We start from the raw sequence: 24812 nt of genomic DNA on the forward strand, positions 1-24812 counted from the left end.
AAAAGGGAGGGAAGGAAGAGGATGGGAGACAAGGAGGCAAGGGAGTGGCGGAGAGAGTGAGAGAGAGGGACGGAGGGAGAGAGAGAGAGGGGGAGGGAGGGAGGAGGACCAGAAAGCAAAAAAAGGGATTCGGTGACTGGTGAGGCATACAACCTCAGATAGGTGAAGGCTGCCCGCAGCATTTCGACTAACTCTATTGAGAGCGCTCGTCTCAGTCTGCTCCCGAGGCCCGAGCTGTCAGCGCTGCACCACACGGCGTTCCCGAGCCATGTAGTACTACAATCCGTCCTCTACAGTCATCAGCGGTGCTCATCACCACAGTACCGTCCTGGGCCCGGCACGGACCGACGCGGGTGGATGACCGAGCTGCGCCGGCTCTACCGCTCTACCGACCAATCAGCGGCGGCGCGCGGCTCTACCGTCGGCAGCGGCGGTCGCTCGGCTGTGACGGGCGGCGGGGCGGCGCCGGCGCCGAGCCAGTGTGACGCCGTGACGCCCGCCAGCGTGACGCGTGCGGGCGGTGACGCCCCGGCGCCGGACGGTGCGCTGTGACGGTGTGGACGGACCGGCGCGCGAGCCAGGCCGGGCGGGAGAGGAGGCATGTTCGGAGGACTGAGGACACGGAGCAGGTACGGTGATAGCTGACAAGATCGTATAGTGATCATGAATAATGATGACTATCTTTACGTCACAATGCTGCCTAGATGACAAGGATGTCTCTCATGTGTATTTGCACTTCTCTGTCATTCCTTCCCGAAAATATCTTATCAGCAACAGGAAAACATTGTATGCACGATATCGGTTGTCGATATAATGGATTGCGCTCAATCAGCACTAACCGAATCATTCTATCTGCACTCTGCTCTTTTGCAGTAATGAAAAATCGCCACGTGCTACGCTCATATTCGACAATAGGTATGTCATTACTGTCATGCCGTGTAATGTTATTTAGATGTCTGTCATTCCGTTCCTTACCTATCTGTCGGTATTATTTCCATTGACGACCAGGCCCAGCAAGAGAATCCCTGTCATTTTCAGCATCTCTCTTTGTTCACAATCGTTGAGATCCTAACAGCATATGTGGCTGTGTTTACCGGAACATTAGATAGGTCGAAACACCAATGGATCGAATCACTTCGCAGATAGAAGCCGAATGTAAGTCACAGGTTCAGTGTTCTGTGTCACGCCTCGTTGACTCTGAGTCGGTGTGACGAGTCACGGTGGCTCTCGACTTCAACAATGGACTCCGACTTCCGGTCCGGAGGGACGGACGGACGGCCGGCCGGTCTTCCTGTTGTGATCCCCGGCGACATGGGCTTTGTCATGGTCCTTCTGGACGGGGACTTTACACAAACATCCATCGAACGCGATTTCAGTATCATTTTGTAAAAGAATTCAGCCTTTTCTATGCCACGAAACCAATTGCCGTAAAACATCTGAACCTCAGTCCAACCCTGTCTGAATGACGCTATTGTCATTAGCAGTGGCAACTAGCACCAATGTTATGCTATGCACTTCAAAGTACCTTCCAACAAGCTCAAGGACATGACTGAAGTGTCGCGCCTATTGTGTCATCTGCCATTTCATCCCGTAGTGACACTGCACATTGCGGTGGAGGGGACTGTGTTGTTTCCTGCTTACGCCAGGGCCAACGCAAGTCATGCATAGAGCACAGGGAGCACCTGCTGCTAAAGGTAGATCCGCTCCTACTACATGGATAGCATGAAAGTGGTCCTCTGATGAGTCAACAAGCAGATGGCAAAGCGTTATCCCTGCTAATGAATGCTCGTCGCTCGTGGAATTTAAACATCGCTCTGTGTCGTTCCAAGCTACTCTCAGCCGTGGTGTATCCGTCCGTACAGTCATAACGGCCACCTGGCCTCCTGCTGAACGGTGAACACCAGTGGTCATCAATCACTGGGCCGCCAGGTGCTCCACCGAGCCCGCGGGCTGCTGTATGTGGTCTCTAGTTATGTTACTGGCTGCTGTAACTGGTCTTCAGTCATATGCTGGGAGATTGCTGGTTCATTGGTGTGTGCTTCCCCGTTTCTTATTTCTAAATGAACGAGATTGATTCCTCTTGTCAGCGATGGTCACAGCATCTGAGACCCGTCGGTGTTTCATTTTGCTAGCCTAGCGCTCCTGCTTCTAGGCTTGTCTATCGCTCTTGCCTGGACGCGGCAGTCGGCCGATACAGCCTAGGTTACGCTGGCCCGCTGTATATTGAACTGCGGCGAGTTAGTATTCTGATTAGTTGCGCCTGCCTTCCTCTTCTCACTGTGTCGCCTACTCGCTGGCCGCTCGCGTTCCCTCTGCAGATCTTCCATCCCGGCCTCTGCCGTTCCCCGTGGCCGCTAACTGTTCCCGCCGCTGTCCGCTGCTCTCAGACCCACGTGAGAACCCGTCTCGGGCCGGTGAGACCGACCGCCGTCACAGATGGTGGGGAGAGCGTGGACCGTGAGTGGACGGACGCGCCGGCTGACTGCTGGCAGACGCTCCCCGGTACACGGAGCAGTGACGGTCTCTCTGCTGGTCGGACTGAGACTGGAGAGTGGAGAGTGCTGGGTGACTGTGGACAGATGCTCACTGGTGCAGGAGAGAAGTGACCGTCAGTCTGTCGTCTAGTGGAAAGTGCTTGGAATGCACCGGACGTAAGCCCATTCCTGACTCAAAGTGGCGTCAGTAACGGTGGCTAGCTCAGCTCCATCCAGAAAACACATAGAATGTGTTCGTCGGACGGAGATGATGGACGCAGCGATGTTTAACGGTTCAGTAGATATATTATGGTTTGTCTGCTGGACAAATTGAACTGGAGAGCTCTTAGGATGCGTCAGGTGGTTGCGAACAGACCGGTTACCTCATGCAGATTGTAAGGTGCCTGAGTTCAATGCTGGAGAAGTTAGTGAGCAAGGGGCGAGAATCTATGAGGAAGCCTGGGAAGATAAAACGCTCCCCAAGTTGGCTTGTATTCAGGATGGATTACCTGTTGCCTGAACCGGTAGACATGAGTGAGATTTTCTCTGAAAATGTGACTTGAAAGGTGGGCTTCCTACATACTTGTCGTCACAAGAGAAGACGAGACTCTTGAACCCTGTGAAATCATCGGAAATATGCCCTAAAATGGCGGTAATTTTGCATGGTTATGAGTTATGAGCATCACAATCACTGCTCATGCTGTATGATAAGGCTGATAATTGGTCTATGCCAGGACAGTTAAGCGATTATAACGGTCTCATAGCAGCAACATATGACTGCAAACATCTTCACACACCACCCGATCAGAAATGTCGGGATGGGTGGCTATAATTCACCAACTGGATTGTTATCAGAAGTAATGGATGGTGCAGGAAAGTGGACCTGAACGATCTCCAGCCAAGTGAAGAGTCGTTCTGTAGGTAAGGAAGTAGCGCCATTATTAGGTAAGGAATGGTACCAAGCCAAAAATCGAAGCTCTTAGTCACTTCGTACATGGGCATGCTTCCGTACACGTGGGCAGACATTTTATGATACCAAAAGGTCGTCAGCTCGTCGTATCGCCATGGATCTAACAGAGCTGCATTTTCACCCTGGGTCAACTGTCAAACCAGGGAGCCCATATCAGCCACCGCTGCGGCCGGCAACGAGTCAGATGGCAGCCATCGTCTGCATAGTTTCACTCTTTTGAAGCAGTCCTAAATAGCCTGAGGTGTATTTGATGGCGGATATTCAGGACTTCCAGCCTGTGCTATTAGTCAATAGTTCTTGAGTTTCACTATTCGATAGCGGAACTAACATGTTCGGAAACCGGAACTGCTCATGTTCCGTTTCCCTGGTGGGAGGGACGCGTATTTAAAACTGTCAATAGGCCATTCACGGGAAAACGATTTCCACCCTCTCCCGCGGAAATGAATCACAAATACCTAAATATGGGGTGTTGGCCATTCCCGACAATAGCCTAGGCGACCTGTTGTTTTTTCATGAAGCCCTGTTCATCAGTCTACTGGATTGACTTCATACTCGTATGCTGGAATTACAAGCTTTACAAGCTGGAATTACAAGAATTACAAGAATTACAAGCTGGAATTACAAGACTCTGAAGCTGACAAGAAACGGGCATGGCAACACCGGTGTTTCGCAAACCGGGAGATCTTGGCGGCAGCGAAGAACGTGATCTCTCGCGCTCGTTCTTGTGCGACTCACAATGGGGGCCACCTGACTAAAGTGGTGCTCTACGCATGGAAATACAAAATTTCAGTTCATTCTCTTTCGTTTGAGGCATGATTCGCCTTAATCGGTCGCATAGCAAGGTCACACGACAAAAATAAAAAAGCTTCAAGACTTCTGGGACACCCGGTATAAGCTAGCTGAATAGAATTTAGTTGTGTCGTTTGTTGTTTTTTCACAATTTATATACCTATCAGGTGCCGGCTCGAGCTGCCGGTCTAGTTCAATGAAGAATAGTGCATAACTTAATATTATTTTGAGATGCGTTGATAAATGCTCAGAACCACCATTGCAGCACCTCTGTTTGAACTTTTTTCGTTGTTTTAACCCGCGAGTTGCTGGGGGGGGGGGGCGTTAAACGCCCCCACTTTTTTCGCCGGGCCATAGCATAAAAACGGCGCGGCGCGCCAAATTTTGGGTACCTGTAGGGAATTTATTGAAGTTTATTGTGACAAAGTTTCAAAAAAATCGGTCGGAAAATTTTTGAGATATCGAGGTTTTAGTGACGTCATGATTTCTGAGTTTTCGACCAAAAACGGCATATGTTCAAAAAATCATATAAAATCACCGAATAGACATACAGACATGCCGTAAACGCCATTAGACTGCCAATACCATGATCAATCAAATGGCTATCTTCGATTATTGATTATCGTTCCGCATTTTCCAAAATCTTGAACTGAATCTTGGCAATTTTTCGTGACTACTTCACGACCATGATACATGAATTTCTTAAATTGAAGTTTTTGAGCCGAACACGTACACATAAGATAAAATGAATGTCACCATCGTGTTCTACGCCCCAAATTACCCATAAAACATGTGTCACAGGCTGCGAATATCAGTTTTGATTTTCGGGGATATGTGCCTACCCGGTTGACCTGACCTTGACCCTGACCTATGCTTGACTGACCCCTATATGGAGCTGACACTCTTGTAGGCCTTATAGGGTGGATTGTGCACCGTTTTGACAGAGTTTATGGCGAGAGGCGCCCATTGCGAAATCCTGAAGTCCATGCTACTGAAAGCCCGATTTCAGGTGTTTGACCTGACCTTGACCCGACCTGTGACCTCAAAATTCAACTTTAAAGTACTCATCTGAAGCGTCTCGTCGCGCTCTTTCGTTTGCCGCCTCGTGCGTTTCGCTGCGCTTATTGGTTCTCGAGTTATCGGCTGGGGGGTTAAACCCCCCCCCAGCAAACGGTGGGTGGCGAAATACCCCAGCAACTGCCGGGTTAAATATAACAATATCTATCCAATCACCTAGCACCCCGCAGATTTTAGTGGCCTTGTCAGAACGTTAGTTCCTCCTGCATTGGAGTCTCCGGTGTTAGTGCCCTACTCTCCACCGCAGTCGCCCGTCTCGGGCGGCGGCTCGGTGTCCTGCGGCACAGCATGCCCGGCGCGCGGCAGGCGGCTGCTGCCCGGAGAAACTGGACGATGACTGGACCGCCCCCTGCCGGTGAATGGGACCGCCACAGACGGCGGAGACAGCGGCGACGGCTGGCCGAACGGACCTCCATGGGTGTCGCTTTCCTCACGCGTCACAGCTAATGTGGCGGCGAAACGGCGAGAGCCTGACGAACGCAATTGAATCGAGGGCAACTCGAGAGGTGTCTCTTGCTGCCTGCGATACGAGTGGCTAGCGCTTTCGATGCTACCAATTTACGTCGCCATTTTTAAGGCAATTGACAAGCTCGTTACGGTCTTGAAATGCTTGCATACAACTCATATTTGTGCTGTTGGATCAGATGTCTTATCCGATTTCTCGGTGCGATAGCGGCTGTGTCATATAGCGGCATATGCAAAGGATATTCAGTGCAAATAAGGTGGTTGACCGTACCTAGCAACCGCCTACATAATTCCTTTTCTTATCTGGCCTGGGTGAATGTTTAATGCATGCACGCCTCTGCAAAGTAGCAGTTCTTGCCCTGACACTTGTCCTGTCGCCGGTCATCCTTAGTTGTATTTAACCAAGTCGCCGTACCCGTACCCACTACGGATCTCTGCTGCTGAATGAATTTAGCGTGTGTCTCTTCCACGTCATTTTGAGTGACCCGACCACGTATCCTATCACTTGTTCACCGGCCAGCCGACAGAAGGTCTGCTTGAAGGGACTCAGCTCAGTGCACTGTGACCGCGGCTGTGGTTGTGAACGCGTCGTCTTGACGTGCAGTGACCCGTGGCAAGGTTAGGGAGGAACGACAAGGCTAATATGGAAAGGCTACTCCAGATGTCGGTCAATCATTTTAGGCATTTTTAACCGAGGGACGAGCAGAGATGTGCAAAAAAGACATGGATGAAGGGTCTGTAATTTCGAACACGAACTTTCAGCAAAGAACAAAAGTGGCAGAAAGAGAATATCCAGATTGCGCATGGCCAGATAGGCACTGAAGCTGTGTTACTGAAATATTGCCTGACGATTAATGCTTCCATTGCTGAGGTTATTTTCGCAGACGCTTCCTGCACATCCCGAGAAGGCTCCAATACCATCAGCAGGGTCGAATGGCGGAACGGCTGTCCGTATAACGCGTACAAATGAACCTTTAGATTTCTGTCCAAGTTCCTCAACACTCCCATCGCTATCCCCATCCTCTCCCAGCCCAGTGACTCTGGTCGGCTGCCGGCCTGTGTCACGGCCGGGGCCGGGACGCGCCGTACCCGTACCCCACACCGGCCGCGCCGCGCCGCACACCACGCCACTCCCGGCCGACCGTGACGGCCCGCTAGCAGACGAGCGTGACGTCACGGCACGCGCTGCGTGACGTCACTGGGATGGCCGCGGGGCAGGCCGGGCCCCGCGGGTCAGCCGAGCCGCCGCCGGTAATCGGCGGCGATGATCTGGCTGGTGGCAGCGTCGCAGGAGGAGACGGCAGTGGGCCGGCGCCGTTATGTGTGAAGCCATCCGTGACGGAATGCTGGCGGGCGGTGTTATCCGTTTCATGGTCTGTGGTCACGGGGAGATTGTTGTAAATAAGATACGTGGTGCAAGGAAGGCATAAGGTACGGGCGCTAGCGGCTATTTTCAGCGATACTTAGATATAGGTCACGGTTTGTTTTGAATGTGCAAATATTCACATCTGAGTTGCGATCGAGCAGTGTTGTCGTTTATGCCTGTATTTATCTTTGAAGGCACGCATTGAAGCTTGACATCTACGCCTCGCCTTGAACAGCAGCTCACTGGGAGCGATTTCACATCCTGACATGATGCGCGGTCTATATCGCGGTCTTCCACACCGGCCGCGGTCGGGTCGACGGAGTGACCCCGCGACCTCCATGATTAACCTCTAAGTCTGATGCAACCCGCAGTAGAAAGCCCAGCCGGCGGTCGGCTTCTGAGCGCCTCCGCTCCGCGCACGACCGGGCCTACCGCCGCTGCCTCGGTCCGCCAACCTCTGTGGGAACTGAGAGTTCGAACTGAAAATCTCGAACTGATGGTGCGGAGAAATCTCACATGACGGCCGAATCTCGCAGCTCCACTGGTGCTGTTTCGGCGAGTCTGTCCGTGCCGAGGTGTGAGACTGCGCCGGACACGAGATTCGTTCGGGCCACTGCCTGTGGTGGCAGACGGGTGTGAAAAGTCCGTTATCGGGCTGGGAAAGTGAGACAGACTGCGGGAGAGATGGGAGAACTTCGATCAGCCAATGTGGAGAAGAGACAGGAGACATGTGGTTTCTGGAACAATTGCGCCAGACCGGCTATATTCTGTTTGCTCATACATAGAGCCGCAATGAAAACGGAGCAATGCTGCTGGGTGTGTAGGTAACACAAAAGTCGTTACACTCTCGAGATCCCAGACCCGAATTAGCTTGTAACCGTTTCTTTTTTCCCGCAGATCGGATGGACCGGATGCCTGGGAGCTGAACGCTATGGGTCGACAGTACCCGGCTTCCCGACAATGGCAGGCGCTCTACAGCTCCCAACGTAATATGGGCGGTCCTCAGCGACACCTTGGCGGATCGCAGCGCTACCTCGGCGACTCACGCCGAAATCGCAGCGATTCACACCGCTACCTTGGCGGATCTCACCGCAACATTGGCGGCTCTCACCGTAACCTGAACGCCTCGGACGAGTCACATCCATGGTCGATGTACAGACAGAACCTGAACTCGGAGTTTGCCGACTCGGCACTGGGCAGTAGCGACAAGTCGCCCATCCCTCCCGGCGGCAACTTCCAGCTGCGCGAGAGCGCCCTGCTGCGGGGCACCCCGCTGGGGCCGCGCTCCCAGGTGGGCGCCGACATGTACAAATACCTCAAGAACGGCCTGCCGCGCGTGTTCCCGCCGCCGCGGCCGGACGGCAGCTCTGGGTACGACTCCAGCGGGGACGACTCTCCGGCGGCGCGGCGCCGGCGCCGCCAGCGGCGGACCCTCTCCCAGCCCGACCTGCGGCTGCAGGGCGGCCGCGGACTGCGCCGCTTCGGCGACTCGATGTTACCGAGCCGTGCGCGCGCCAGCAGCGAGGCCGACCTTCTGTCGGCCGAGTCCAACGCCTCTCCCGAATCGGACGAGGACCTGGCCAGCCACGGCGAGCTGGTGGCGCGGCTGGAGCGGCGGCGGCCGGCCGGCGGGCGGCCCGCCGGGTTCGCCGGCCGCGCCGCGCCCGACCGCGAGCCGCCCATGCTGAACGCCCGCCTGTTCCCGCCCGACCAGCAGCTGGAGGGCAACCGGCCGCAACTGCAGGTGCGCCAGCTCGGCTGCGAGCGCAGGGTGGCCCGGCCCGGCGGCTGGAGACGCATGCTCGACGACGTGACCTTCGAGGCGCGCGGTGGAGAGCTGGTCGGAATCATGGCGACCTCAGGTGAGAGTTGGAAGGTGGGGAGAGAGGCGTGGGAAAGGGAGAGAGGGAGAGAAGGAGAGAGAGATACCAAATATTCTCGCTACATCTCACCCGTGCCTTCCGTTTCCCGCTCTTTAGGAGGGCAAGGGCTCATCCCTGACCCGTCCTGTCTCCGGACAAGGTGTGAGTGCTGACCGTTAACCCCACCCCTCTCTCCGTGCAGAGGCCGAGGGCACGGCGCTGCTGGACGTTCTGGGCGACTGCAGCAGCCGCGGCCAGCTGAGGATCAGCGGCCAGCTGGCGCTGAACGGCACCACCGTGCTGCCGGCCCGGCTGGCCGAGCGGCTCACCTACGTCCAGCGGGACGGCACGTTCAGCGGCCACCTGTCCGTCCGTCAGACGCTGCTCTTCCACGCCTTCCTCCAGGAGCCGGGCCACGTGGCGCGCTGCTTCAACACCAAAAACAAGGTGAGCGGGTACAGATGGGTGAGAGGGTGAGAGGGCTACAGATGACTATCAACGGAATCCCTGTAGTTAGCTATTTGCTCAATATTTACTGTCCGCTTATACTGTCCGTCCACAAATCGTCCACTGACCGGTGACCGTTCACTGAACGTTTACTGACTGTTGCTGACTGATAGCTTTCTGATCTAATAATGATTGTCTACTGAGTACTGCTAACCGTCCACTGACCGTCTTCTGACCGTTAATCTTTAGTTCACTGTCGTTTTTATTACATCGCCGTTATTACACAACTATTGAATGACCGTCTATTGACTGTACTGATCGTCTACTAATCGTTCAGTAAACATTTACTTATCGTCAACTGACTGTCTTTTAGTAGATAAAGGACTGTAATTAGTAGTTAACTGACCGTTTGCAAGGTAGGCTATCGTTAACTGACCGTCTTCTGATTGTCTACGGAGAGTTTCATATTAACCGTTTCTTACTAACCGTCCACCAACCGTTTATTGATCGCTATCGACCGTAAGTCACCGTTTATCCGGGCCATTAACTAAACATTTGTTGACTTGCTGTTCAATGACATTCAGGTACGTACCTAGTTCACCGTTTGTTAACCTCTGCTGACCGTTTAGAGACTACTTGCTGGCCGTTCAATTAGGTACCGTTTTCTGCTGTATGGCCATTTGCGAACTATTAACTAATCCTTTACTGAGCGCCTGACTGTCTGTTCCCTCTGTCTCCCCGGCAGATAAACGCGTTGATAGAGGACCTGGGTCTGGGCCAGGTGAAGCACACCTCAGTCTGCGACCTGACCGAGTCGGAGCTGTGTCGACTGAACGTGGCCTGCCATCTCTGTCTGGAGACGGACCTGGTCCTGCTCGACCAGCCCACCCGGCACATGGACATCTTCGACACCTTCTTCATGATCGAGTACCTGCGCCAGTGGGCCGCCCGAGGGAGGATCGTGATGCTGACCCTGCAGCCGCCCACCTATGAGATCTTCAACATGCTGGGCCGTGTGCTGCTGCTGGCCGACCGGAGGCTGGTGTTCAGCGGCAAGGCCAAGCAGATGCTGCCCTACTTCACATTCATCGACTACGAGTGTCCGTCCTACAAGAATCCGTCCGATTACTACCGTGAGTGTGTACTCGAGTGTCTTTGCAAATTGCAGGGGTATGATTGCAGGGGTAAATTGCAGGGCAGTAACCGGCAGCGAATGGAAATTAAGGTCTCTCATTTTTTATATCTGCCTTCCGGCTCGCCCTCCCTCACAGCTTACTCACACTTGATTTTTCATTATTTCATTCATTCATTTATTCATTCATTCATTCATCCATTCATTCATCCATTCATTCATCCATGCATTCATCCATTCATTCATTCATTCATTCATTCATTCATTCATTTTTCGGTGACCTCCCCTGCTGCCGCAGTGGACCTGGTGACGCTGGACGAGCTGTCCCCGGAGGCGCACCTGGAGTCCTCCCAGCGCGTCTCGGAACTCTCGGAGGCGTTCCAGCGCCGCCAGGAGACGCTGGAGACGCCCGGCCCGGCCGGCCTGCTGCCGCCGCGGGTCCGCAGGGCCGGCTGCTGCGCTCAGCTCATGGCGCTGGCCGTGTGAGTACGGCGTGGAATGTAATTAGGATAACCGGCAGTATCGCATACTGGGTCTCAGGTACTTACAAGCTACTGCCGCCTCGAGTCACGACTTGGGCGAGCCCTCTGGGGAGCTCACTCATTTATGTAACCCTACAATTTCTGATCTAACTATCACGTTCTCGGTTCTATGAATAGTGGATGCCTAAAGTCAGCATTATTCGTTGATACGCATCGGACAAACTAACGCTTACCAGTCACTTCCACGACTGATTGTGTAGTAACTAGTTCCCTTCCCCGCCAGGCAAGCGACCGTGTACAAGTTTCCGTACAACGTGATGGGCTGGGCGGTGCGGCTGATGGCTGCCTGCATCATGTCTCTGATAGTGGGCACCGTATTCTACGACATACGGGGGGAGGACCGGGATCAGGTGAGGCACAGGGGATACTAATCTGATATTAGTGAGATGCTCGATACGATTGAGTATCTATTCGAGGACATTTTATTCGCATTAGACGTTGCACCTTATTAATTCATTTACTTCTTCATTCATTCAATATGCACTCATTCATTCATTCATTCATTCATTCATTCATTCATTCATTCATTAGTCCACTAATTCATTAATTCATTAGTCCATTCATTCATTCATTCATTCATTCATTCATTCATTCATTCATTCATTCATTCATTCATTGATTCATTCATTCATTCATTCATTCATAAGCCCGCTCATTAATGACAATAACAGTCTTAGTCTGCATTAAAAATGTCTTAAATCTAGTTTATCGAATATGAGGAACGTAGCGGCCTTGCTAAAACACTCGAGACAGCACCCTCCTGTACCCCATCTCACACTCCCCGCTCCCCCGCTCTCTCCCAGGAGACGGTGCCGGACCGGACGGGCTTCCACTACGCCATGCTGTCGCTGGCAGCCTGGCCGAGCCTGCTACTGACCGTGTCGGACATCTGGAGGGACAAGGACGTGGTCAGCAGGGACATTGACGACCGGCTCTACTCCAGGGCGTGCCACACCGTCAGTCAGGTCAGATGGGGAGGAGAAGGGAAAGGGAGGGAGGGGAGGGAGAGGGAGGGGAGGATATTGACGACCGGCCCTACTCCAGGGCGTGCCACACCGTCAGTCAGGTCAGAAGGAGAGGGGGGAGGCGACAGGGACAGGGAATGGGACTGAACAAGGCATGGCGGAACAGAATCGGCTAGGGCCGAAACAAATTAGGGCAGGACGGGACTGCATTCAAGTTGGACGGGGCTAAAGTTTAGCTTCTTCTTTGATGAGTTCATTTCAATCAAATCCATATAAAATATGCGTACATTGTCGTCTACATTCTAACGTGTTTCCTCTGCCCCGTCAGATATTTTTCGGGTTGCCGGGCTCGGCGCTCGAGTGTATTATGCTGGTAGCACCGGCGCACCGAATGGCCGGCTCTCAGCCCAGCGACACGGCCTCCACGTTCTACGTGTACGCCGGTAAGTGGCCCCACTGCACTGGGACCGAGTGTAGGGGGCAGCACCGCGCGGCGCGGCTCGGTGAGCGCACGAGCTCGGGCCGATGATTGTGCTGCTCATCTCAAGAGCATAATCTTGATGTCGGTCATTCATGAGCTCAAAGCAATGACAATTATGTAAAGAATTGCCTCCAGGCTCTGGCGTGTACCGTACTATGCTCTACACACTCCTGACCGTCCCCTGTCCTCTCTGGCAGGCTACATGCTGCTCTACCTGCAGTGTGTCCGTCTGCTGGCGATAGTGGCCGCCTACCTGAGCTCGTCCCGACACCTGTCGGCCGGCTGGCTGGCCGCCGCGCTGCTACCGCTGCTCCTGGTCGCCGGCTGGAGCGTGCACCCGCACGAGCTCTCCGCCTGGACCGGCTGGCTGGCCTGGGCCTCGGCGCCCGCCTGGCTCTACCAGCGGCTGGTCTGGAACGAGCTGGCGCACATCCGGCGCCTGCGCTGCCAGCGCAACCCGGCGCTGCCGCAGGACAACACCATCATCGTGCAGCTGGACTGCGGGCTCACCTCGGGCCAGGAGGCGCTGAGCTTCCTGGCGGTGCCCGACGAGCGTACGCCGCTCGTGCCGCTCATGGTGGCCGCTGTGACCACGCTGTTGGCCGTGCTGCTGGCGCTGCTGACGGCCCTGCTGGTCAGACAGAGGCGCGGCGGGTCACGGGCGCGCCGCGCGCGCATACCCTGACCGCGGGGGAGGGGAGGGACGGGAGGAGAGTGGGTCCTGGAGGACGATGGAGCGGTGGCGGCCGGTGCAGTGGTGTGACTTAAGCCTTGCCGGAGAAGTGTGCTTTACCGCTAGCCCTTACAAAAAGTGGGAGGCGTTATGCAAGACGAAAATCGCAAGAAAGCTTAGAAGATCTGAGCATGTTTAGAGTGAAAAGAACATGGGTGAAATCTGTGATTCCAGAGCGCGACAATTCGCTCCCAGGGAGCCGATGTGTGGTTTGGTGTGAATGGACGCCACGAATGTGCCGGGGTTAGTCATCGACGTGTCGAGTGGTCGTGCGTGCTATGGACGATAAGGGATCAACGGTCGATCGGACGTGTAAATATTCATCACGGTTCACCGGCGAGAAATGAATCATACGAGGCGCTGCGTACAGTTCATGTCGTGATGCATAGGGTATAAAGTATACTTACAGATATGGTCTTAAATGTGAGTCCGAGCCGGGACCCGAATCATTGCAGAGATTCGGTGTATGAATGGGCCAATTGATGTACCTTTGTGCTTCAGCTTGTAACATAAATGACGGTCGTCTGTTGCATGTGCATGTATGGTTACCATATGGCTGCGTAATGTTAAGTTTCAACCGACGATAGCCGTACCGTGTCGCCCGCTGTGTACATTGTGAAAACCGACGCCGACGTTAATATATTTAACTTTATTACTTACATAGGCTATCACGTAAAACGCAGTTAAAATTTTCCTAGTGGAACGCCAGCGGTCACGGTGAAGAAGAAGATATTAAATAGGCGCACACGCACAACTGTAAGACAACATAACCGGGCCTGCGGGCCGCCCGCCCCAATGGCGGGGCACTCTCCCGACCCTGTCGGCCTCCCGCCGACTCCGCGCTCTCACTTCGTAACCAAACAACCGCCACACTCACTCCATAACACTCAAAAACAACCACCACACTCACTATCACTCAACTCTCACTCTCACTCGGTCTCACTCCCTATTCGCTCGATCTCGTTCACTCCGAGGGCGCTCTCGTGGCCAGTGTGCCCGTGCAGTTATCCTACCGACTCCGTGTCAGCAGAAGGCGGCAGACGCGGCGGCGGTGTACCGGTCGGGCGGAGCGACGGTTACCGGCCTGGAGCACCGCCACGTAGCGCCGCCGGGGCGCTGGGAACCGGCACCGATCACCACACCAGCTCTCCATCGGGCTCACCGGAGACGCTCCGTTCACCGAACACTCACCGAACATCACCTCAGATCACCGGCCGGTTCAGTGTACAGTCACCGGGCATTCACTGCAGTCGACCACCGCTCGTCACCGTACGTTCACTGGACACTCATAGAGCCTCCCTCAACACCAGATCACTGCGTCTCGCAGACGCTTTGGTCGCCGCCACACCGCGCGCTGTCGCCGGCCCCTGCCTCTCAGCCACTCGCCGTCCGCGTAAAGCTCAGCTCACACGCACGCCGAGCTCGCTGCCGCCGCTCTGACGGAGGCGGTCACTTCACGCCGTCCCGGGCGCCTCGGGAGCGCCTCTGTAGCTCAGAGTGCTGTGAGTGCCTGACGAGTGTGCCGGTTTGAGTGCTCGGCCGTCGGCCGTGACCTCCCGGCCGTCGGGCGGGTGCGGAATGTTCCCCACGAGTCGCGCGCGAGCCGCCTACCGGCGCTGCGTGGGCTTTATGTTGCGTGAGATCAGCTCCTCCTCTGCTAGCTGAGAGCGGTAGACGGACAGCCGCTCACGGAACCGACTCAGCGTGTCCAGCTTCTCCTCCAGCAGGTCACCCAGCTGCTGCACGTACGCTGTGGGGGGAGGGGCGGTCAGTGGGGCACGGGAGGCCAGGTAGCCATCAGTCAGGTAAAGAAAGTACAGCTAATTTCGGAGGGAGATCCAGCGACTCAGAACACTGACGTTTGAATTAACGATTTAAAGGGAGATGGAGAGGGTATAGTATAATCAAATAAATGGGATACCTGACATCACCTATTCGTATAATCCTTTACTCGCCCCATTCATCCAGTGTCAGACTTGGGACGCAAAACCTGCAACAACCAGCACCTCCTACAAAAATGAAATTTACCAGACTCTTCACGAACCGTTCCAACCGCCCCTTCCCTCCCCACCCCACACACACCCGGACCCACCACTCCCGTGGCGCCGCCTCACTCACCGTCCACATCGTAGTCGACCTCGTTGGTCATGTTGAGCAGCGATATGTCCATCTGCTGCCAGCGCATGGAGGCGTCGATCAGCGCCTTGTGCATGTCCAGCACCTGTTCCTCCATCTCCTGGACGTGAGAGACGGCCTCGTGGAAGTTGTACAGGTCGGCGGACAGCTCGCCCTCCTGTGGAAGGGGTGGAGAGAGAGTCAGCGCGCGGCGCGCAGCGGACTCTAGAGGGCGGATGGCACACGCGTCATTCAGCGGTCATGGGCAGAAAAGTTATGTTGTGACGATAAAAATCTGGTAGACGGCACCAGACAACTGACTGCACGCGACACTCACGTTGAGCGAGCGGAGCTGGGCCAGGTCGTCCTCGTTGCCCTCGACTCCCATGCGCTCCTCGTCGGGCTCCGGGGAGGGGCTGGCCTGTCCCGCCCGGTCCGACTCCGGCTTCATGTCCATCGGGTCGGCGGCACCCAGCTCCTTCACACGGTCGGCGTAGCGCAGCGTGTTGAGACTGTGCTCACACGAGTTCAGACTCGGGCTGATCATGGCGATCTGGGGAAAGGGCGAGGCGGGTTAGATGTTAGGGAAAGTGACAGCGAACCCAAGTCAAAGCAGGGTTTCAAATAGACTGGCAGGCTCCTTCATGCTCCTTCATGATGATATTCCCCGGGCTTTTTAGACACGCAAAATAACATCATATTTAATCGTGTAAATACGCATTTGAAGCTACCATAATGCTAATTTGAGCAGGTCTTCACTTTCTTCTCTTAACCCATTAAAATAAGTGTGCTCCGATAAGTTCTCTCCATTCATCCGCCACCCCAACCCCCGGCACCCCACTCCCCACTCACCATGCACGTTTTGGAGTTCTCTCCTATGAACGAGTCGCGGAGCACCTGGGTCAGTTTGGACGCCCGGAACGGCAGGTGGGCGCCCTTGCGGCCCAGCGCGCGGATACACTCCTTGAGCGCCAGCAGCGACTTGTTGATCTCGGCGCCCTCCATGCGCGTGTTGCGGTCCGAGGAGGAGGTGTCGGCGCCGCGCTCGTTGCCGGCCAGGTCGATCAGTGAGAACTTCCCGTAGAGTTTCCAGCGGTCGGCCGGCACGCCCGACTGCCGGGTGCGCAGGATGATCTGGAAGACGGCGTGGCTGCGCGAGCTGTGGTTGTTGGCAGAGGTGGTGCCGCTGGTGCGGATGTTGTTGCCGTGCTGGATCAGCTTCAGCACGTCCTCCATGCTCTCGACGGGCCGCTCGGTCAGACCGACCACCTGCACCTGCTGCTTGCCATCCTCGAGCACGCGCAGCTTGGCCTTGGCGTTCAGCAGGTCAAACACCTGGTCAGAGACGGGGAGAAAGACAACAGTGTCAGTAGATCTGCGGCAGTGCTCTGTCTGAGCAGATATTTGACCTGACTGGTTCGAATTATGGCAAGAAACTGACAAGCAAAGGCTAATCATTATTTCCATTTGGTTCTTTATTGGCCTCAAGGTCGCGCCAGCTGCTATGGTCATTACGCACTCAAACGACATTGATGTGTATCAGGAATTTGCGGACATAAAGCCAAGTCGCTTCCAATAATCACCATTGCCTCACAGTGTCAGTTCGCATCAGGTCGCTCCCAGTGGGCGGTTTATATGGCTGGGCATCGGTCGCCTATTCGTTTAACAGCGCTGTGGAGCGCCGGCCACGAGCTGAGAGTATTGATCGGACGGGCGGGGCGTCGGGCGCCGATCTCCGCGACCCGGGCCGGCACAGCACAGAGGGCCGGCACAGCACAGGGCCGGCACAGCACAGGGCCGGCACAGCACAGAGGGCCACCACAGCACAGAGGGCCGGCACAGCACAGAGCCACCACAGCACAGGACCGGCACAGCATAGAGGGCCGGTACAGCACAGAGGGTCGGCACAGCACAGGGGACCGGCACAGCACAGGGGGCCGGCACAGCACAGAGCCACCACAGCACAGCGGCCGGCTGGACGGGGGGCGGAACACAGAGGGAGCACCCACGGTGACCGGGGTGTTTGAAGGGGACGGGCCGGTCTCAAAGAGGGCCGCCAAATTATCCGGAAGGCAGAGTGATTGCCAGAACCAAGTCACCAGACAGGGCTGGGTGGATGGGGGACCGGTCGGGTCGCATAGGGCCGGCGGGCTGACCGGGGCACCGGCACATGAGACAAGACAATGCGGTACAACACGGGATGATTTGGGACGAAACGAAACAGGACAGGACGAGGCAAGAGGGTTCCTATGGTTCCAGAGACAAATGACCGCACGTTAGACGAATTGGAGTCTATCAACATCAGTCGCATGTGAAGCGACCACAACATATGGATTTCGCTATTGTCAACACCAGGGCACCCAAATCGATCAGCTCATCTTGGACGTTAAACCTCCCAAATTGGCTCCAGTAAGTGCCGAAACCAACTACCACCAGGGTCCAGCCATAAACGCGTTCGACCCCCAGTCTACCTATCAAAAAGTCCGACACCAGACAGAGACGCGCAGAGGAGCCCAATCCGGCGCTCCAGTGTCTGTGATGGTCCCGCGCCGGCGGTCGATCGGCCCATCTCACACCGCATACAAACCGGCCCGTCCGGTCAACAGGGGCGGTCGGGATCGATAGTCTATTAAAGGGACAATAGGCGCTCCGCGGCCGGTGTAAAAACGCCCTCCCAGACGGTGGGAGTCGATGGAAGGTCTCAGGCTGTTTGATAGACATTTCCACGTCACGAAATGGTACTTTATGGTGTCCCCATTCGAGGCATTGACCCTGAATTGGCGTGTTTGTGGCGAATAGGCCAAAGTTCTGCTCGACATCTCTGCTTAACAATCTATCGTTGCACAATTAGCTGCATCCAAATGCGCCCTTTCAAACTCGAACGACATTGAATCGAACGGAAGATAGAAGTGTACTTTGTCGAACCATCATGACCTTTGAGCATCAACAAAGCATTAACCCGGGATCCGCAACCTGACAGCAGCTGAATGCAACCACGCTCACGGACCAGCCTCAGCATCAAATGGTGAGAAAGAAATCCGTCCCGCTTTTCCCCTTCTAACATCCCCGCACCCTACCTTTCCGCTGTAGATCTCGAAGTAGCTCGCTGACACGGCCAGTCCCTTGTTCCTGTGCTGGGGCGACTTCAGTTTGAGGAAGACGTCGCGCGCCGCCATGGCGTAGATGCCCTGGTTGGCGTCCTGCTGCTTGCCATTGAACGTGCCGCCCATGGTGTGGGTTTTGCCCGAGCCCGTCTGGCCGTAGGCGAAACAGGTGGCCATGCCGCGCTCGAATATGGTGTCCACCAGCGGTCGAGCAGAGTACCTGAGACGGGCGGGTCAGGTCGGGTCAGGGACGGCTGCACAGAGTCAGCCCGCCTACATCAGGTCAGGTCACGAAAGGGCAGCCTAAAATTGTGGCTGAATGGGTAATCGTCGTGGCATATGAATAATGCTTCCCCTATAATGACTTCAACACAAAATCGGTCAACATGACATTGACTAACGGACATTTTTTTACGAGCGAGCGAAACGGACATTTTTTTAGTATCAGAGATGAGCGTTCGGTGATGAGTAGATGAGTAGTGGATTAACATCTGTAGGTTAATCCACTACTTCCACCTAAGCCTCCATCCACTTATGCGACAGATCGCCCCACCGTCCCATCAAAGTCTGACAGCTCCCAGCCGCCGGTCCCACCACTGACACTCACCCGTTTCCCCACCTACCCCGTCCGCGTCCCTCCCAACTCACTTGTAGACGAGCTGGTTGTCGCAGGTGTCGTCGAAGGCGTAGTCGAAGCGGAAGTGCTGGTTCTCCAGGTACTTGGTGAGGTCGACCTTGGTGCGCGGCTCGTGTACGATGGTCTGGTCGCGGTTCGGCATGGTTACCACGTCAATCTCCTTACGGGTGATCTCTGCGGGGGCGGGGAGGTCAGAGGGGCGGGGGAGGGAGAGACGGGACAGTCGAGCGAGGACAGGCGGCAGTTGAGGGTGATGAGTCACAGCGGATAACTCAAACACAACTGGGAAAATAGTGAGAAAACCCGCATTTAGTCCAGTCATGAACACGATAGCTAGGACATCAACGACAAAGACAGAACCTAACCATCATCCCGATTCTATCGTTCGCCCATCTTGAGTGTCCCTGGCATACATTAAAGGAAGGGTGCCACCTTTTGGACACAACGCAGTTTTTACAAGATTAGCCTCACATGAACCTAAAAACCGGCTTCACTTACCTATGCTCGAGACGGTCAGCATTGAATCCGCACGTGAAGTTATCATTTGCGAGTTTTGCTGCCAGCATTCGGGCAGGCAAAAATCTTCAGCACTATTTCCTCGTCGTGTTAAGGGTATTTTATAAAACATGAAATCAGCAAAGGTATGTATAAAAGTTATACTTTTGAAGCATGTTTTATCATTTTGAAAGGGTATATTTTTTCTTTATGGTATACACTTAAGTTTTAAAATTTTAATTGGGAAGTTTTTCTAGTAAGTTGCATGAAGGGTGAAGGGTTCCATAGATCTCTTAAGCATTGTAAAGGAAAAACCTTTACTCGACTTATTTGTAGGTGGCAAATATGGCCAACAGTTACCTACTTGGTTACCTACAACTTAGTTCAAATCATGTTATCTTCTTCCTTTTTATTTGTTCATCTTTTTGTCTCAGTTGCGCCATCAATGCAAATGGCAGAATGATATGTTGCCATGACAACAGGATATGCCAGCCGTCCTAGCTGCCACATCAAACGACCTTGAGTTGTAGTGGTGATATAAACAACGATCTTTTTTTTGGCCAATGTATTAAATGCAATGTTTCGGTTTTTTGTATATTGTGGACGCGCTAACCACGTCTAAAAATTCAAATAAGTAAAATAGATTCACAGAACAAAAATTTCGGAAGGTGGCACCCTTCCTTTAACACGGCACGCTGTCTCGGTATGTGTCGGTGTCAATACCCCCTTTGCTGGGTGGTCGTTTGGTCCTTATGACCTACCTATTTCGCTGAGGGGCCGTTTGGGCTTTGTGTCTACCTTTTTTGCTGAGGGGCCGTTTTCGGACACAGACTGTGATTTGGTGGTCCTCCAGCGGATCGCCGTCCTTCAGTGGCCGAAAGTCGAGGCCGCTCTTGTATTCCCTGAAACACAGGTGAAATACATATATCAGGTCCACATCCTGAACATGAGATCTGTTGACACTTGACAGGTGCAAAGTGTTAGAAGTTACACGAGCGCGAAACACGTAATGTAATAGTGGGATTCCAATTAAACGAGACCCATACCAATGGACATTCAAATGCCATCAACAACCATCATCTCACCTCTCCGCCCACCAATTTAGTCGGAGCTTTTAAACCTTCCGGCTCCCTCCCGCTCACCAGCTCCTACAAAGGAACCGCGCGAGGCCGTCCCTTACCTAATCATGGACAGGAACTCCCAGTTGGGGTTTCCCGGGTCGATGCCCATGAGCCCCTCCCGCTCCTCCCGCTTCTTGTTCTGGTTCTGTCGGCGCTCCTCCCTCTTCTTCTGCAGCTTCTCCACCTCCTTGACGACATTGCTTCTCCGCCGCGCTGGAAAAACCACCACACCATGCCCAACACTGCAGCTGACCTAAACACAACCTCACCTAGTCTACGAGATCTCAGATTCATCAAACAGAGAGGCATAGAGACGCGAGCATAGATCTAAATCTTCCAACTTCAAAATTCATGGAGCCCATCAAAACTCAAAACTATCACTCTAGCAAAAACTCTAAAATCGCATAAAAGACAAAAAACACGACGCTACACATCACCTCCTTTACCCGCACCAACTGAGCCCACCCCCCCCCCCCCCCGCCGCCGCTGTACCCACCGCTGATGCCGCCGCCGCCGGTAGCTTTGCTGACTGTGGAGCCGGGCGCGATGTTCTCAGCATCTCTGTCCCGCTCCCGCTCCCTGGCCGCGGGCGAGATGTCCGTGCCGCTCTGGGAGGGCTGCAGGCCGCCGCCCACCGGGGGGCGCACGTAACTCTGTCGCACCTTGTTGACGGCTGATGCTGAGGGGCACAGATAGCGGGGTAAGCACTGCAGTGTAGTTTTGATAGGTTTATTAGTGGATATATACGTGCCCGGGGTAAACAAGCATGTTTGACAGTCTGAGACTAATACAGTCATTGCAAGGCTCATATAGCGTTCCAGTCATTCATGAGTTATGCTAGAAATATGGATGATAATATCAATCAAAATATTCAGCAATCATATACAGCAACACGGACGCCACAAAAGTTCATGCACGTCAGGTGGAATCACCGTTCTGCCGACCCTAATGCCCATTCCAATGAAGCCGAGAGGAGCCTGTGCGGCGCTGCACTTACATTTGTTATTCGGGGCGGCTACCGCTGGCCTGGACGTGTACTGAAACACAAAGACGACAATCAGTGGCGGCGAGCGTGGCGCGGGAGAGACGATATCTGTGAGGGAGAGGCGAGCGTGGTGTTGGAGAGACCAGCGTGGTGTTGGAGAGACGAGCGTAGCGCAGAGACGAGCACGGTGCGCACACAAGTCACAACACATTACATTCCGTGAACCTCCGATCACGCACGCATCTGTTCCAATCAGTGGTATCAATCAGTCCGATCAGAGGCTCGCTCGGCACGAGACAGCTCTCTCGCTCTGAGTGATACTTCACCTTCTCTTGGTTCTCCACCTGTCTGTCACTTGTTAGTCTGAATTTCGACTCATTAGCTGTCCGTCTGTCCTAGCCTGCATTTGGTTTTCCCACGGACTGAACCTTCAGTCTCTCAGCGTGAGCTCTATCTTTCCTATTTTACTCTCTTAGCCTGCCTCCCGTCTACTTTCCGTTTGTTTTATTTTGCATTCTCCTTGCTCCTGCGTTCTATCTGCGCCCTCCCCGGTTCCATTTCGCCTCCTTCCAACGCCCAGCCCGACTCCCAGTGGCGGTGAGCGCCTGTCAACAGATTCTCCGCCCCGGCACCGCGACGGCGCCTAAAAATACAGCCCCCGCCTGTGCGCCCCGCGAAACGCACGTGTGAGCAGGGGAGGGTTGGGGCAGCGACGCCCCAACGCAGCCAGCAGCGCGCATAGGGCCAAGGGCGCCACAATGCCGAGTAGTTCTCCCTGTGCCGCTATTTGGGAGCAAATGTGAGAAATATTCCTAGGGGAGATAGCACACCTCAGATAGGAGGGAAGTACCGCGAACAACCAGCTTCCCAGTGGCTGGCTGATTCATCCTGCCGGCTCTTTCTTCCCTGAGATGCCGAAGGCAGTCGCGAAGAACTGAGTACGCGCTGGACCTCGCTGCAGCTGCCGACGCCACAAACTCAAGCTGTACTCGGTACGGCGAGTCTGGTCCCGGTCGGTACCGCGGTACGAGCGGGACTGTACCGCCCCGGCCGTACCCTGACCACCAACTGAGCGAGGACATCGACACCGACACTGTGCCACCGACCCCGCCCCACAGGGAGGGGAGGGGAGGGGAGGGGAGGGGAGGCACGCACGTGGCCGGGCCGTCGGAATGCCCCGCCCCGCCCCGTCCCCACCTCCTCGCTGAGGTAAATGCGCCCAACAGCTGGATGGATGGAGCAGTCAGCGGGACTGCGGCGAGGCTGTGTCGGTAGCGGCGGCGGCGGTGGAGGCAAACCATGGTGGATATAGAGACTGAGAGAGACTGCTCCATAGCCTCAGGCATTTTACAATCACCATATAACTCAGATCCGAGTTATCTAGGCCGGTTCCGGAGGAATGGCCGCGGAAAACTCCGCCGTAGAGCATCCTACGGCTGTAAAACTGAGGCCGGTCTCCATCACGGGTCACTGGGTAGTGGGACGGGGCGACCACATCCGACCGTTACACTGGAGTCGGCAGGGAGATATCCGGTCCACTCAGAGGCGGGGCTGACTCCTGACCCCTCCCGACCGTGATCCGTGAACAGATGATTTGGTCAGCCAGCAGCAGCAGCTGTACCCGTCCCTTCATCCACCGTCCGCCCGTCGGTCGGGCGGGGGGCGGGTCCGCTGCTGCGGGCACGCGAGCGAGCGCCGCTCCCGAACCGGTCCGGCCGAACGGACCAGCTGACGGCAGCGGCGGCCTTAAAAGGCTGCCGGGAGCGGCGGCGGCAGGTGCGCCTCCCTCCCTCCCCTCCTCAGAGTCGCCCCTCCCCGCTCACCACAGCGTCCCCCAATGTCTCGCGCGCCGCTGCGTGCGCTGGAGAGGGAGCACCACCCGACGGTGCCACTGGATGTCTCGGTGAGGGGCGCACACTGAAGGAGCGCCCCCGAGAGCACCGGAGCACGGTAAATGGTAATGCGCCTCCGCGCCCAACCGGTGAATACGGTTATTGACCGCGGGATAGCCAGGATCGGGTATCATGGAGTTAGTTGTATGTTTAAAGGAAATAGTTCACTTTTTAACATGGGTTTTGAACTGGAATAGCAGTTCCGTAGCTTGGGCTGAGACGAGCATAAATCAGGAGCTTTTACAGCCCAACGATCACCCTAGGCAAAGATATTCTATTTCTCGTCCCGAAAAATGTGTCTTGCGTTGAGGATGTGTGCCTTGCATATATTCGCATCCAGTATGAAACGAGCATGGGTCCCGAAAATTCTTCAGAAACTAGAGAAATTATCTACGAGAACTCTAGAGAAATTCGCTCCAGTGAGGCAGTGAGGCGCTCCAGTAACAAAAGCACGAGCAGATCGCCCAAATGCCGGTGGCCGCGATAATTTTTCTAGTTTCTGAAGAATTTTCGGGACCCATGCTCTTTTCATACTGGATCGCGTGTGCCTTACAGAAACTGAAAAGTTCTTCCTATATCAAAAATATAGAAAATAATCTTTTGTTGTAAAAAGGTTTTATTTTCTTTGCTGATCATTTTGAACATAAAAAATCACAAATCCATTGCAAAAAAATAATTTCGTGGAAGTGAACTATTTCCTTTAAATGGCGAAACCAAATGCCCTCCAAAAATACCAGGAGCATTGCATAATTCATAAGGTCGCTTCAGTCATGAACAACTAACTACCGGTATTTTGTGACTGAATGCATGGGACCGGCGAATGGAAAATAAACTATTGAGCAGTTTCATTCAGGCTGCAAGCATAAAAACTTCGTTGAAACCATGGCCTGAATTCGCAATAGTTCAATTGAAGTTCGTTACTTGCAGTCATAGTTAGCAGTTTGACCGTATTTCCCCAAAGCGGCGTGCCATCCCTGCTCCCTGTCGGCCGTCCTGTCGCCTGGTGTGACGATGGCCTGCCGCTTTTTACAACAAGGGGACCGCAAGCAATCATTTTCTTCTGCCCTTCTTTCTTTGTCCACGGCCCGACCCGTGCCCGCGTCCATCAATTAACTTCCCATTTTCCGCGCTACCCGAAAACCAATTCAGGCCGGAATCTT

General features: G+C 54.5%; 2 protein-coding genes across 3 annotated transcripts in view; one reads left to right on the forward strand and one right to left on the reverse strand.

The window, feature by feature from the left end:
• The first annotated feature begins 496 nt into the window (after window positions 1–496).
• On the forward strand, window positions 497–13281 carry LOC122389316 (ATP-binding cassette sub-family G member 8-like). The gene is made up of 9 exons (XM_043381202.1): window positions 497–629; window positions 8039–9003; window positions 9206–9450; window positions 10196–10583; window positions 10881–11064; window positions 11348–11474; window positions 11928–12089; window positions 12418–12532; window positions 12768–13281. The coding sequence occupies exons 1-9, from the start codon at window positions 601–603 to the stop codon at window positions 13253–13255; spliced, it is 2703 nt and encodes a 900-aa protein (XP_043237137.1). The 5' UTR covers window positions 497–600; the 3' UTR covers window positions 13256–13281.
• Window positions 13282–13937: 656 nt separating this feature from the next.
• Window positions 13938–24812, reverse strand: part of LOC122389323 (kinesin-like protein KIF2A) — a 38169-nt gene continuing 27294 nt past the window's right edge. For both annotated transcript variants that reach the window (XM_043381212.1, XM_043381211.1), the window contains 10 exons: window positions 21773–21812; window positions 21272–21454; window positions 20835–20988; window positions 20453–20556; window positions 19171–19333; window positions 18496–18742; window positions 16271–16753; window positions 15756–15971; window positions 15422–15596; window positions 13938–15053 (listed from right to left, as the gene is read on the reverse strand). In XM_043381212.1, coding sequence (XP_043237147.1) covers window positions 14911–15053; window positions 15422–15596; window positions 15756–15971; window positions 16271–16753; window positions 18496–18742; window positions 19171–19333; window positions 20453–20556; window positions 20835–20988; window positions 21272–21454; window positions 21773–21812 — 1908 coding nt within the window. In that variant the 3' untranslated portion in view covers window positions 13938–14910. The remainder of the gene's footprint in view (window positions 15054–15421; window positions 15597–15755; window positions 15972–16270; window positions 16754–18495; window positions 18743–19170; window positions 19334–20452; window positions 20557–20834; window positions 20989–21271; window positions 21455–21772; window positions 21813–24812) is intronic.

Source organism: Amphibalanus amphitrite, unplaced genomic scaffold, assembly GCF_019059575.1.
Source record: "Amphibalanus amphitrite isolate SeventyFive unplaced genomic scaffold, NRLGWU_Aamphi_draft 000354F_arrow, whole genome shotgun sequence".
In the NCBI taxonomy this organism is placed as follows: domain Eukaryota; kingdom Metazoa; phylum Arthropoda; class Thecostraca; order Balanomorpha; family Balanidae; genus Amphibalanus; species Amphibalanus amphitrite.

What these genes read in the sequence shown, in the direction of transcription:
- LOC122389316 (XM_043381202.1), top strand. Translation starts at nt 601, where the DNA reads ATGTTCGGAGGACTGAGGACACGGAGCAG. An exon ending in CAGCTCATGGCGCTGGCCGT is followed by an intron (nt 11,065 to 11,347) that starts GTGAGTACGGCG and finishes CTTCCCCGCCAG; the next exon opens with GCAAGCGACCGTGTACAAGT. An exon ending in CACGTTCTACGTGTACGCCG is followed by an intron (nt 12,533 to 12,767) that starts GTAAGTGGCCCC and finishes CCTCTCTGGCAG; the next exon opens with GCTACATGCTGCTCTACCTG.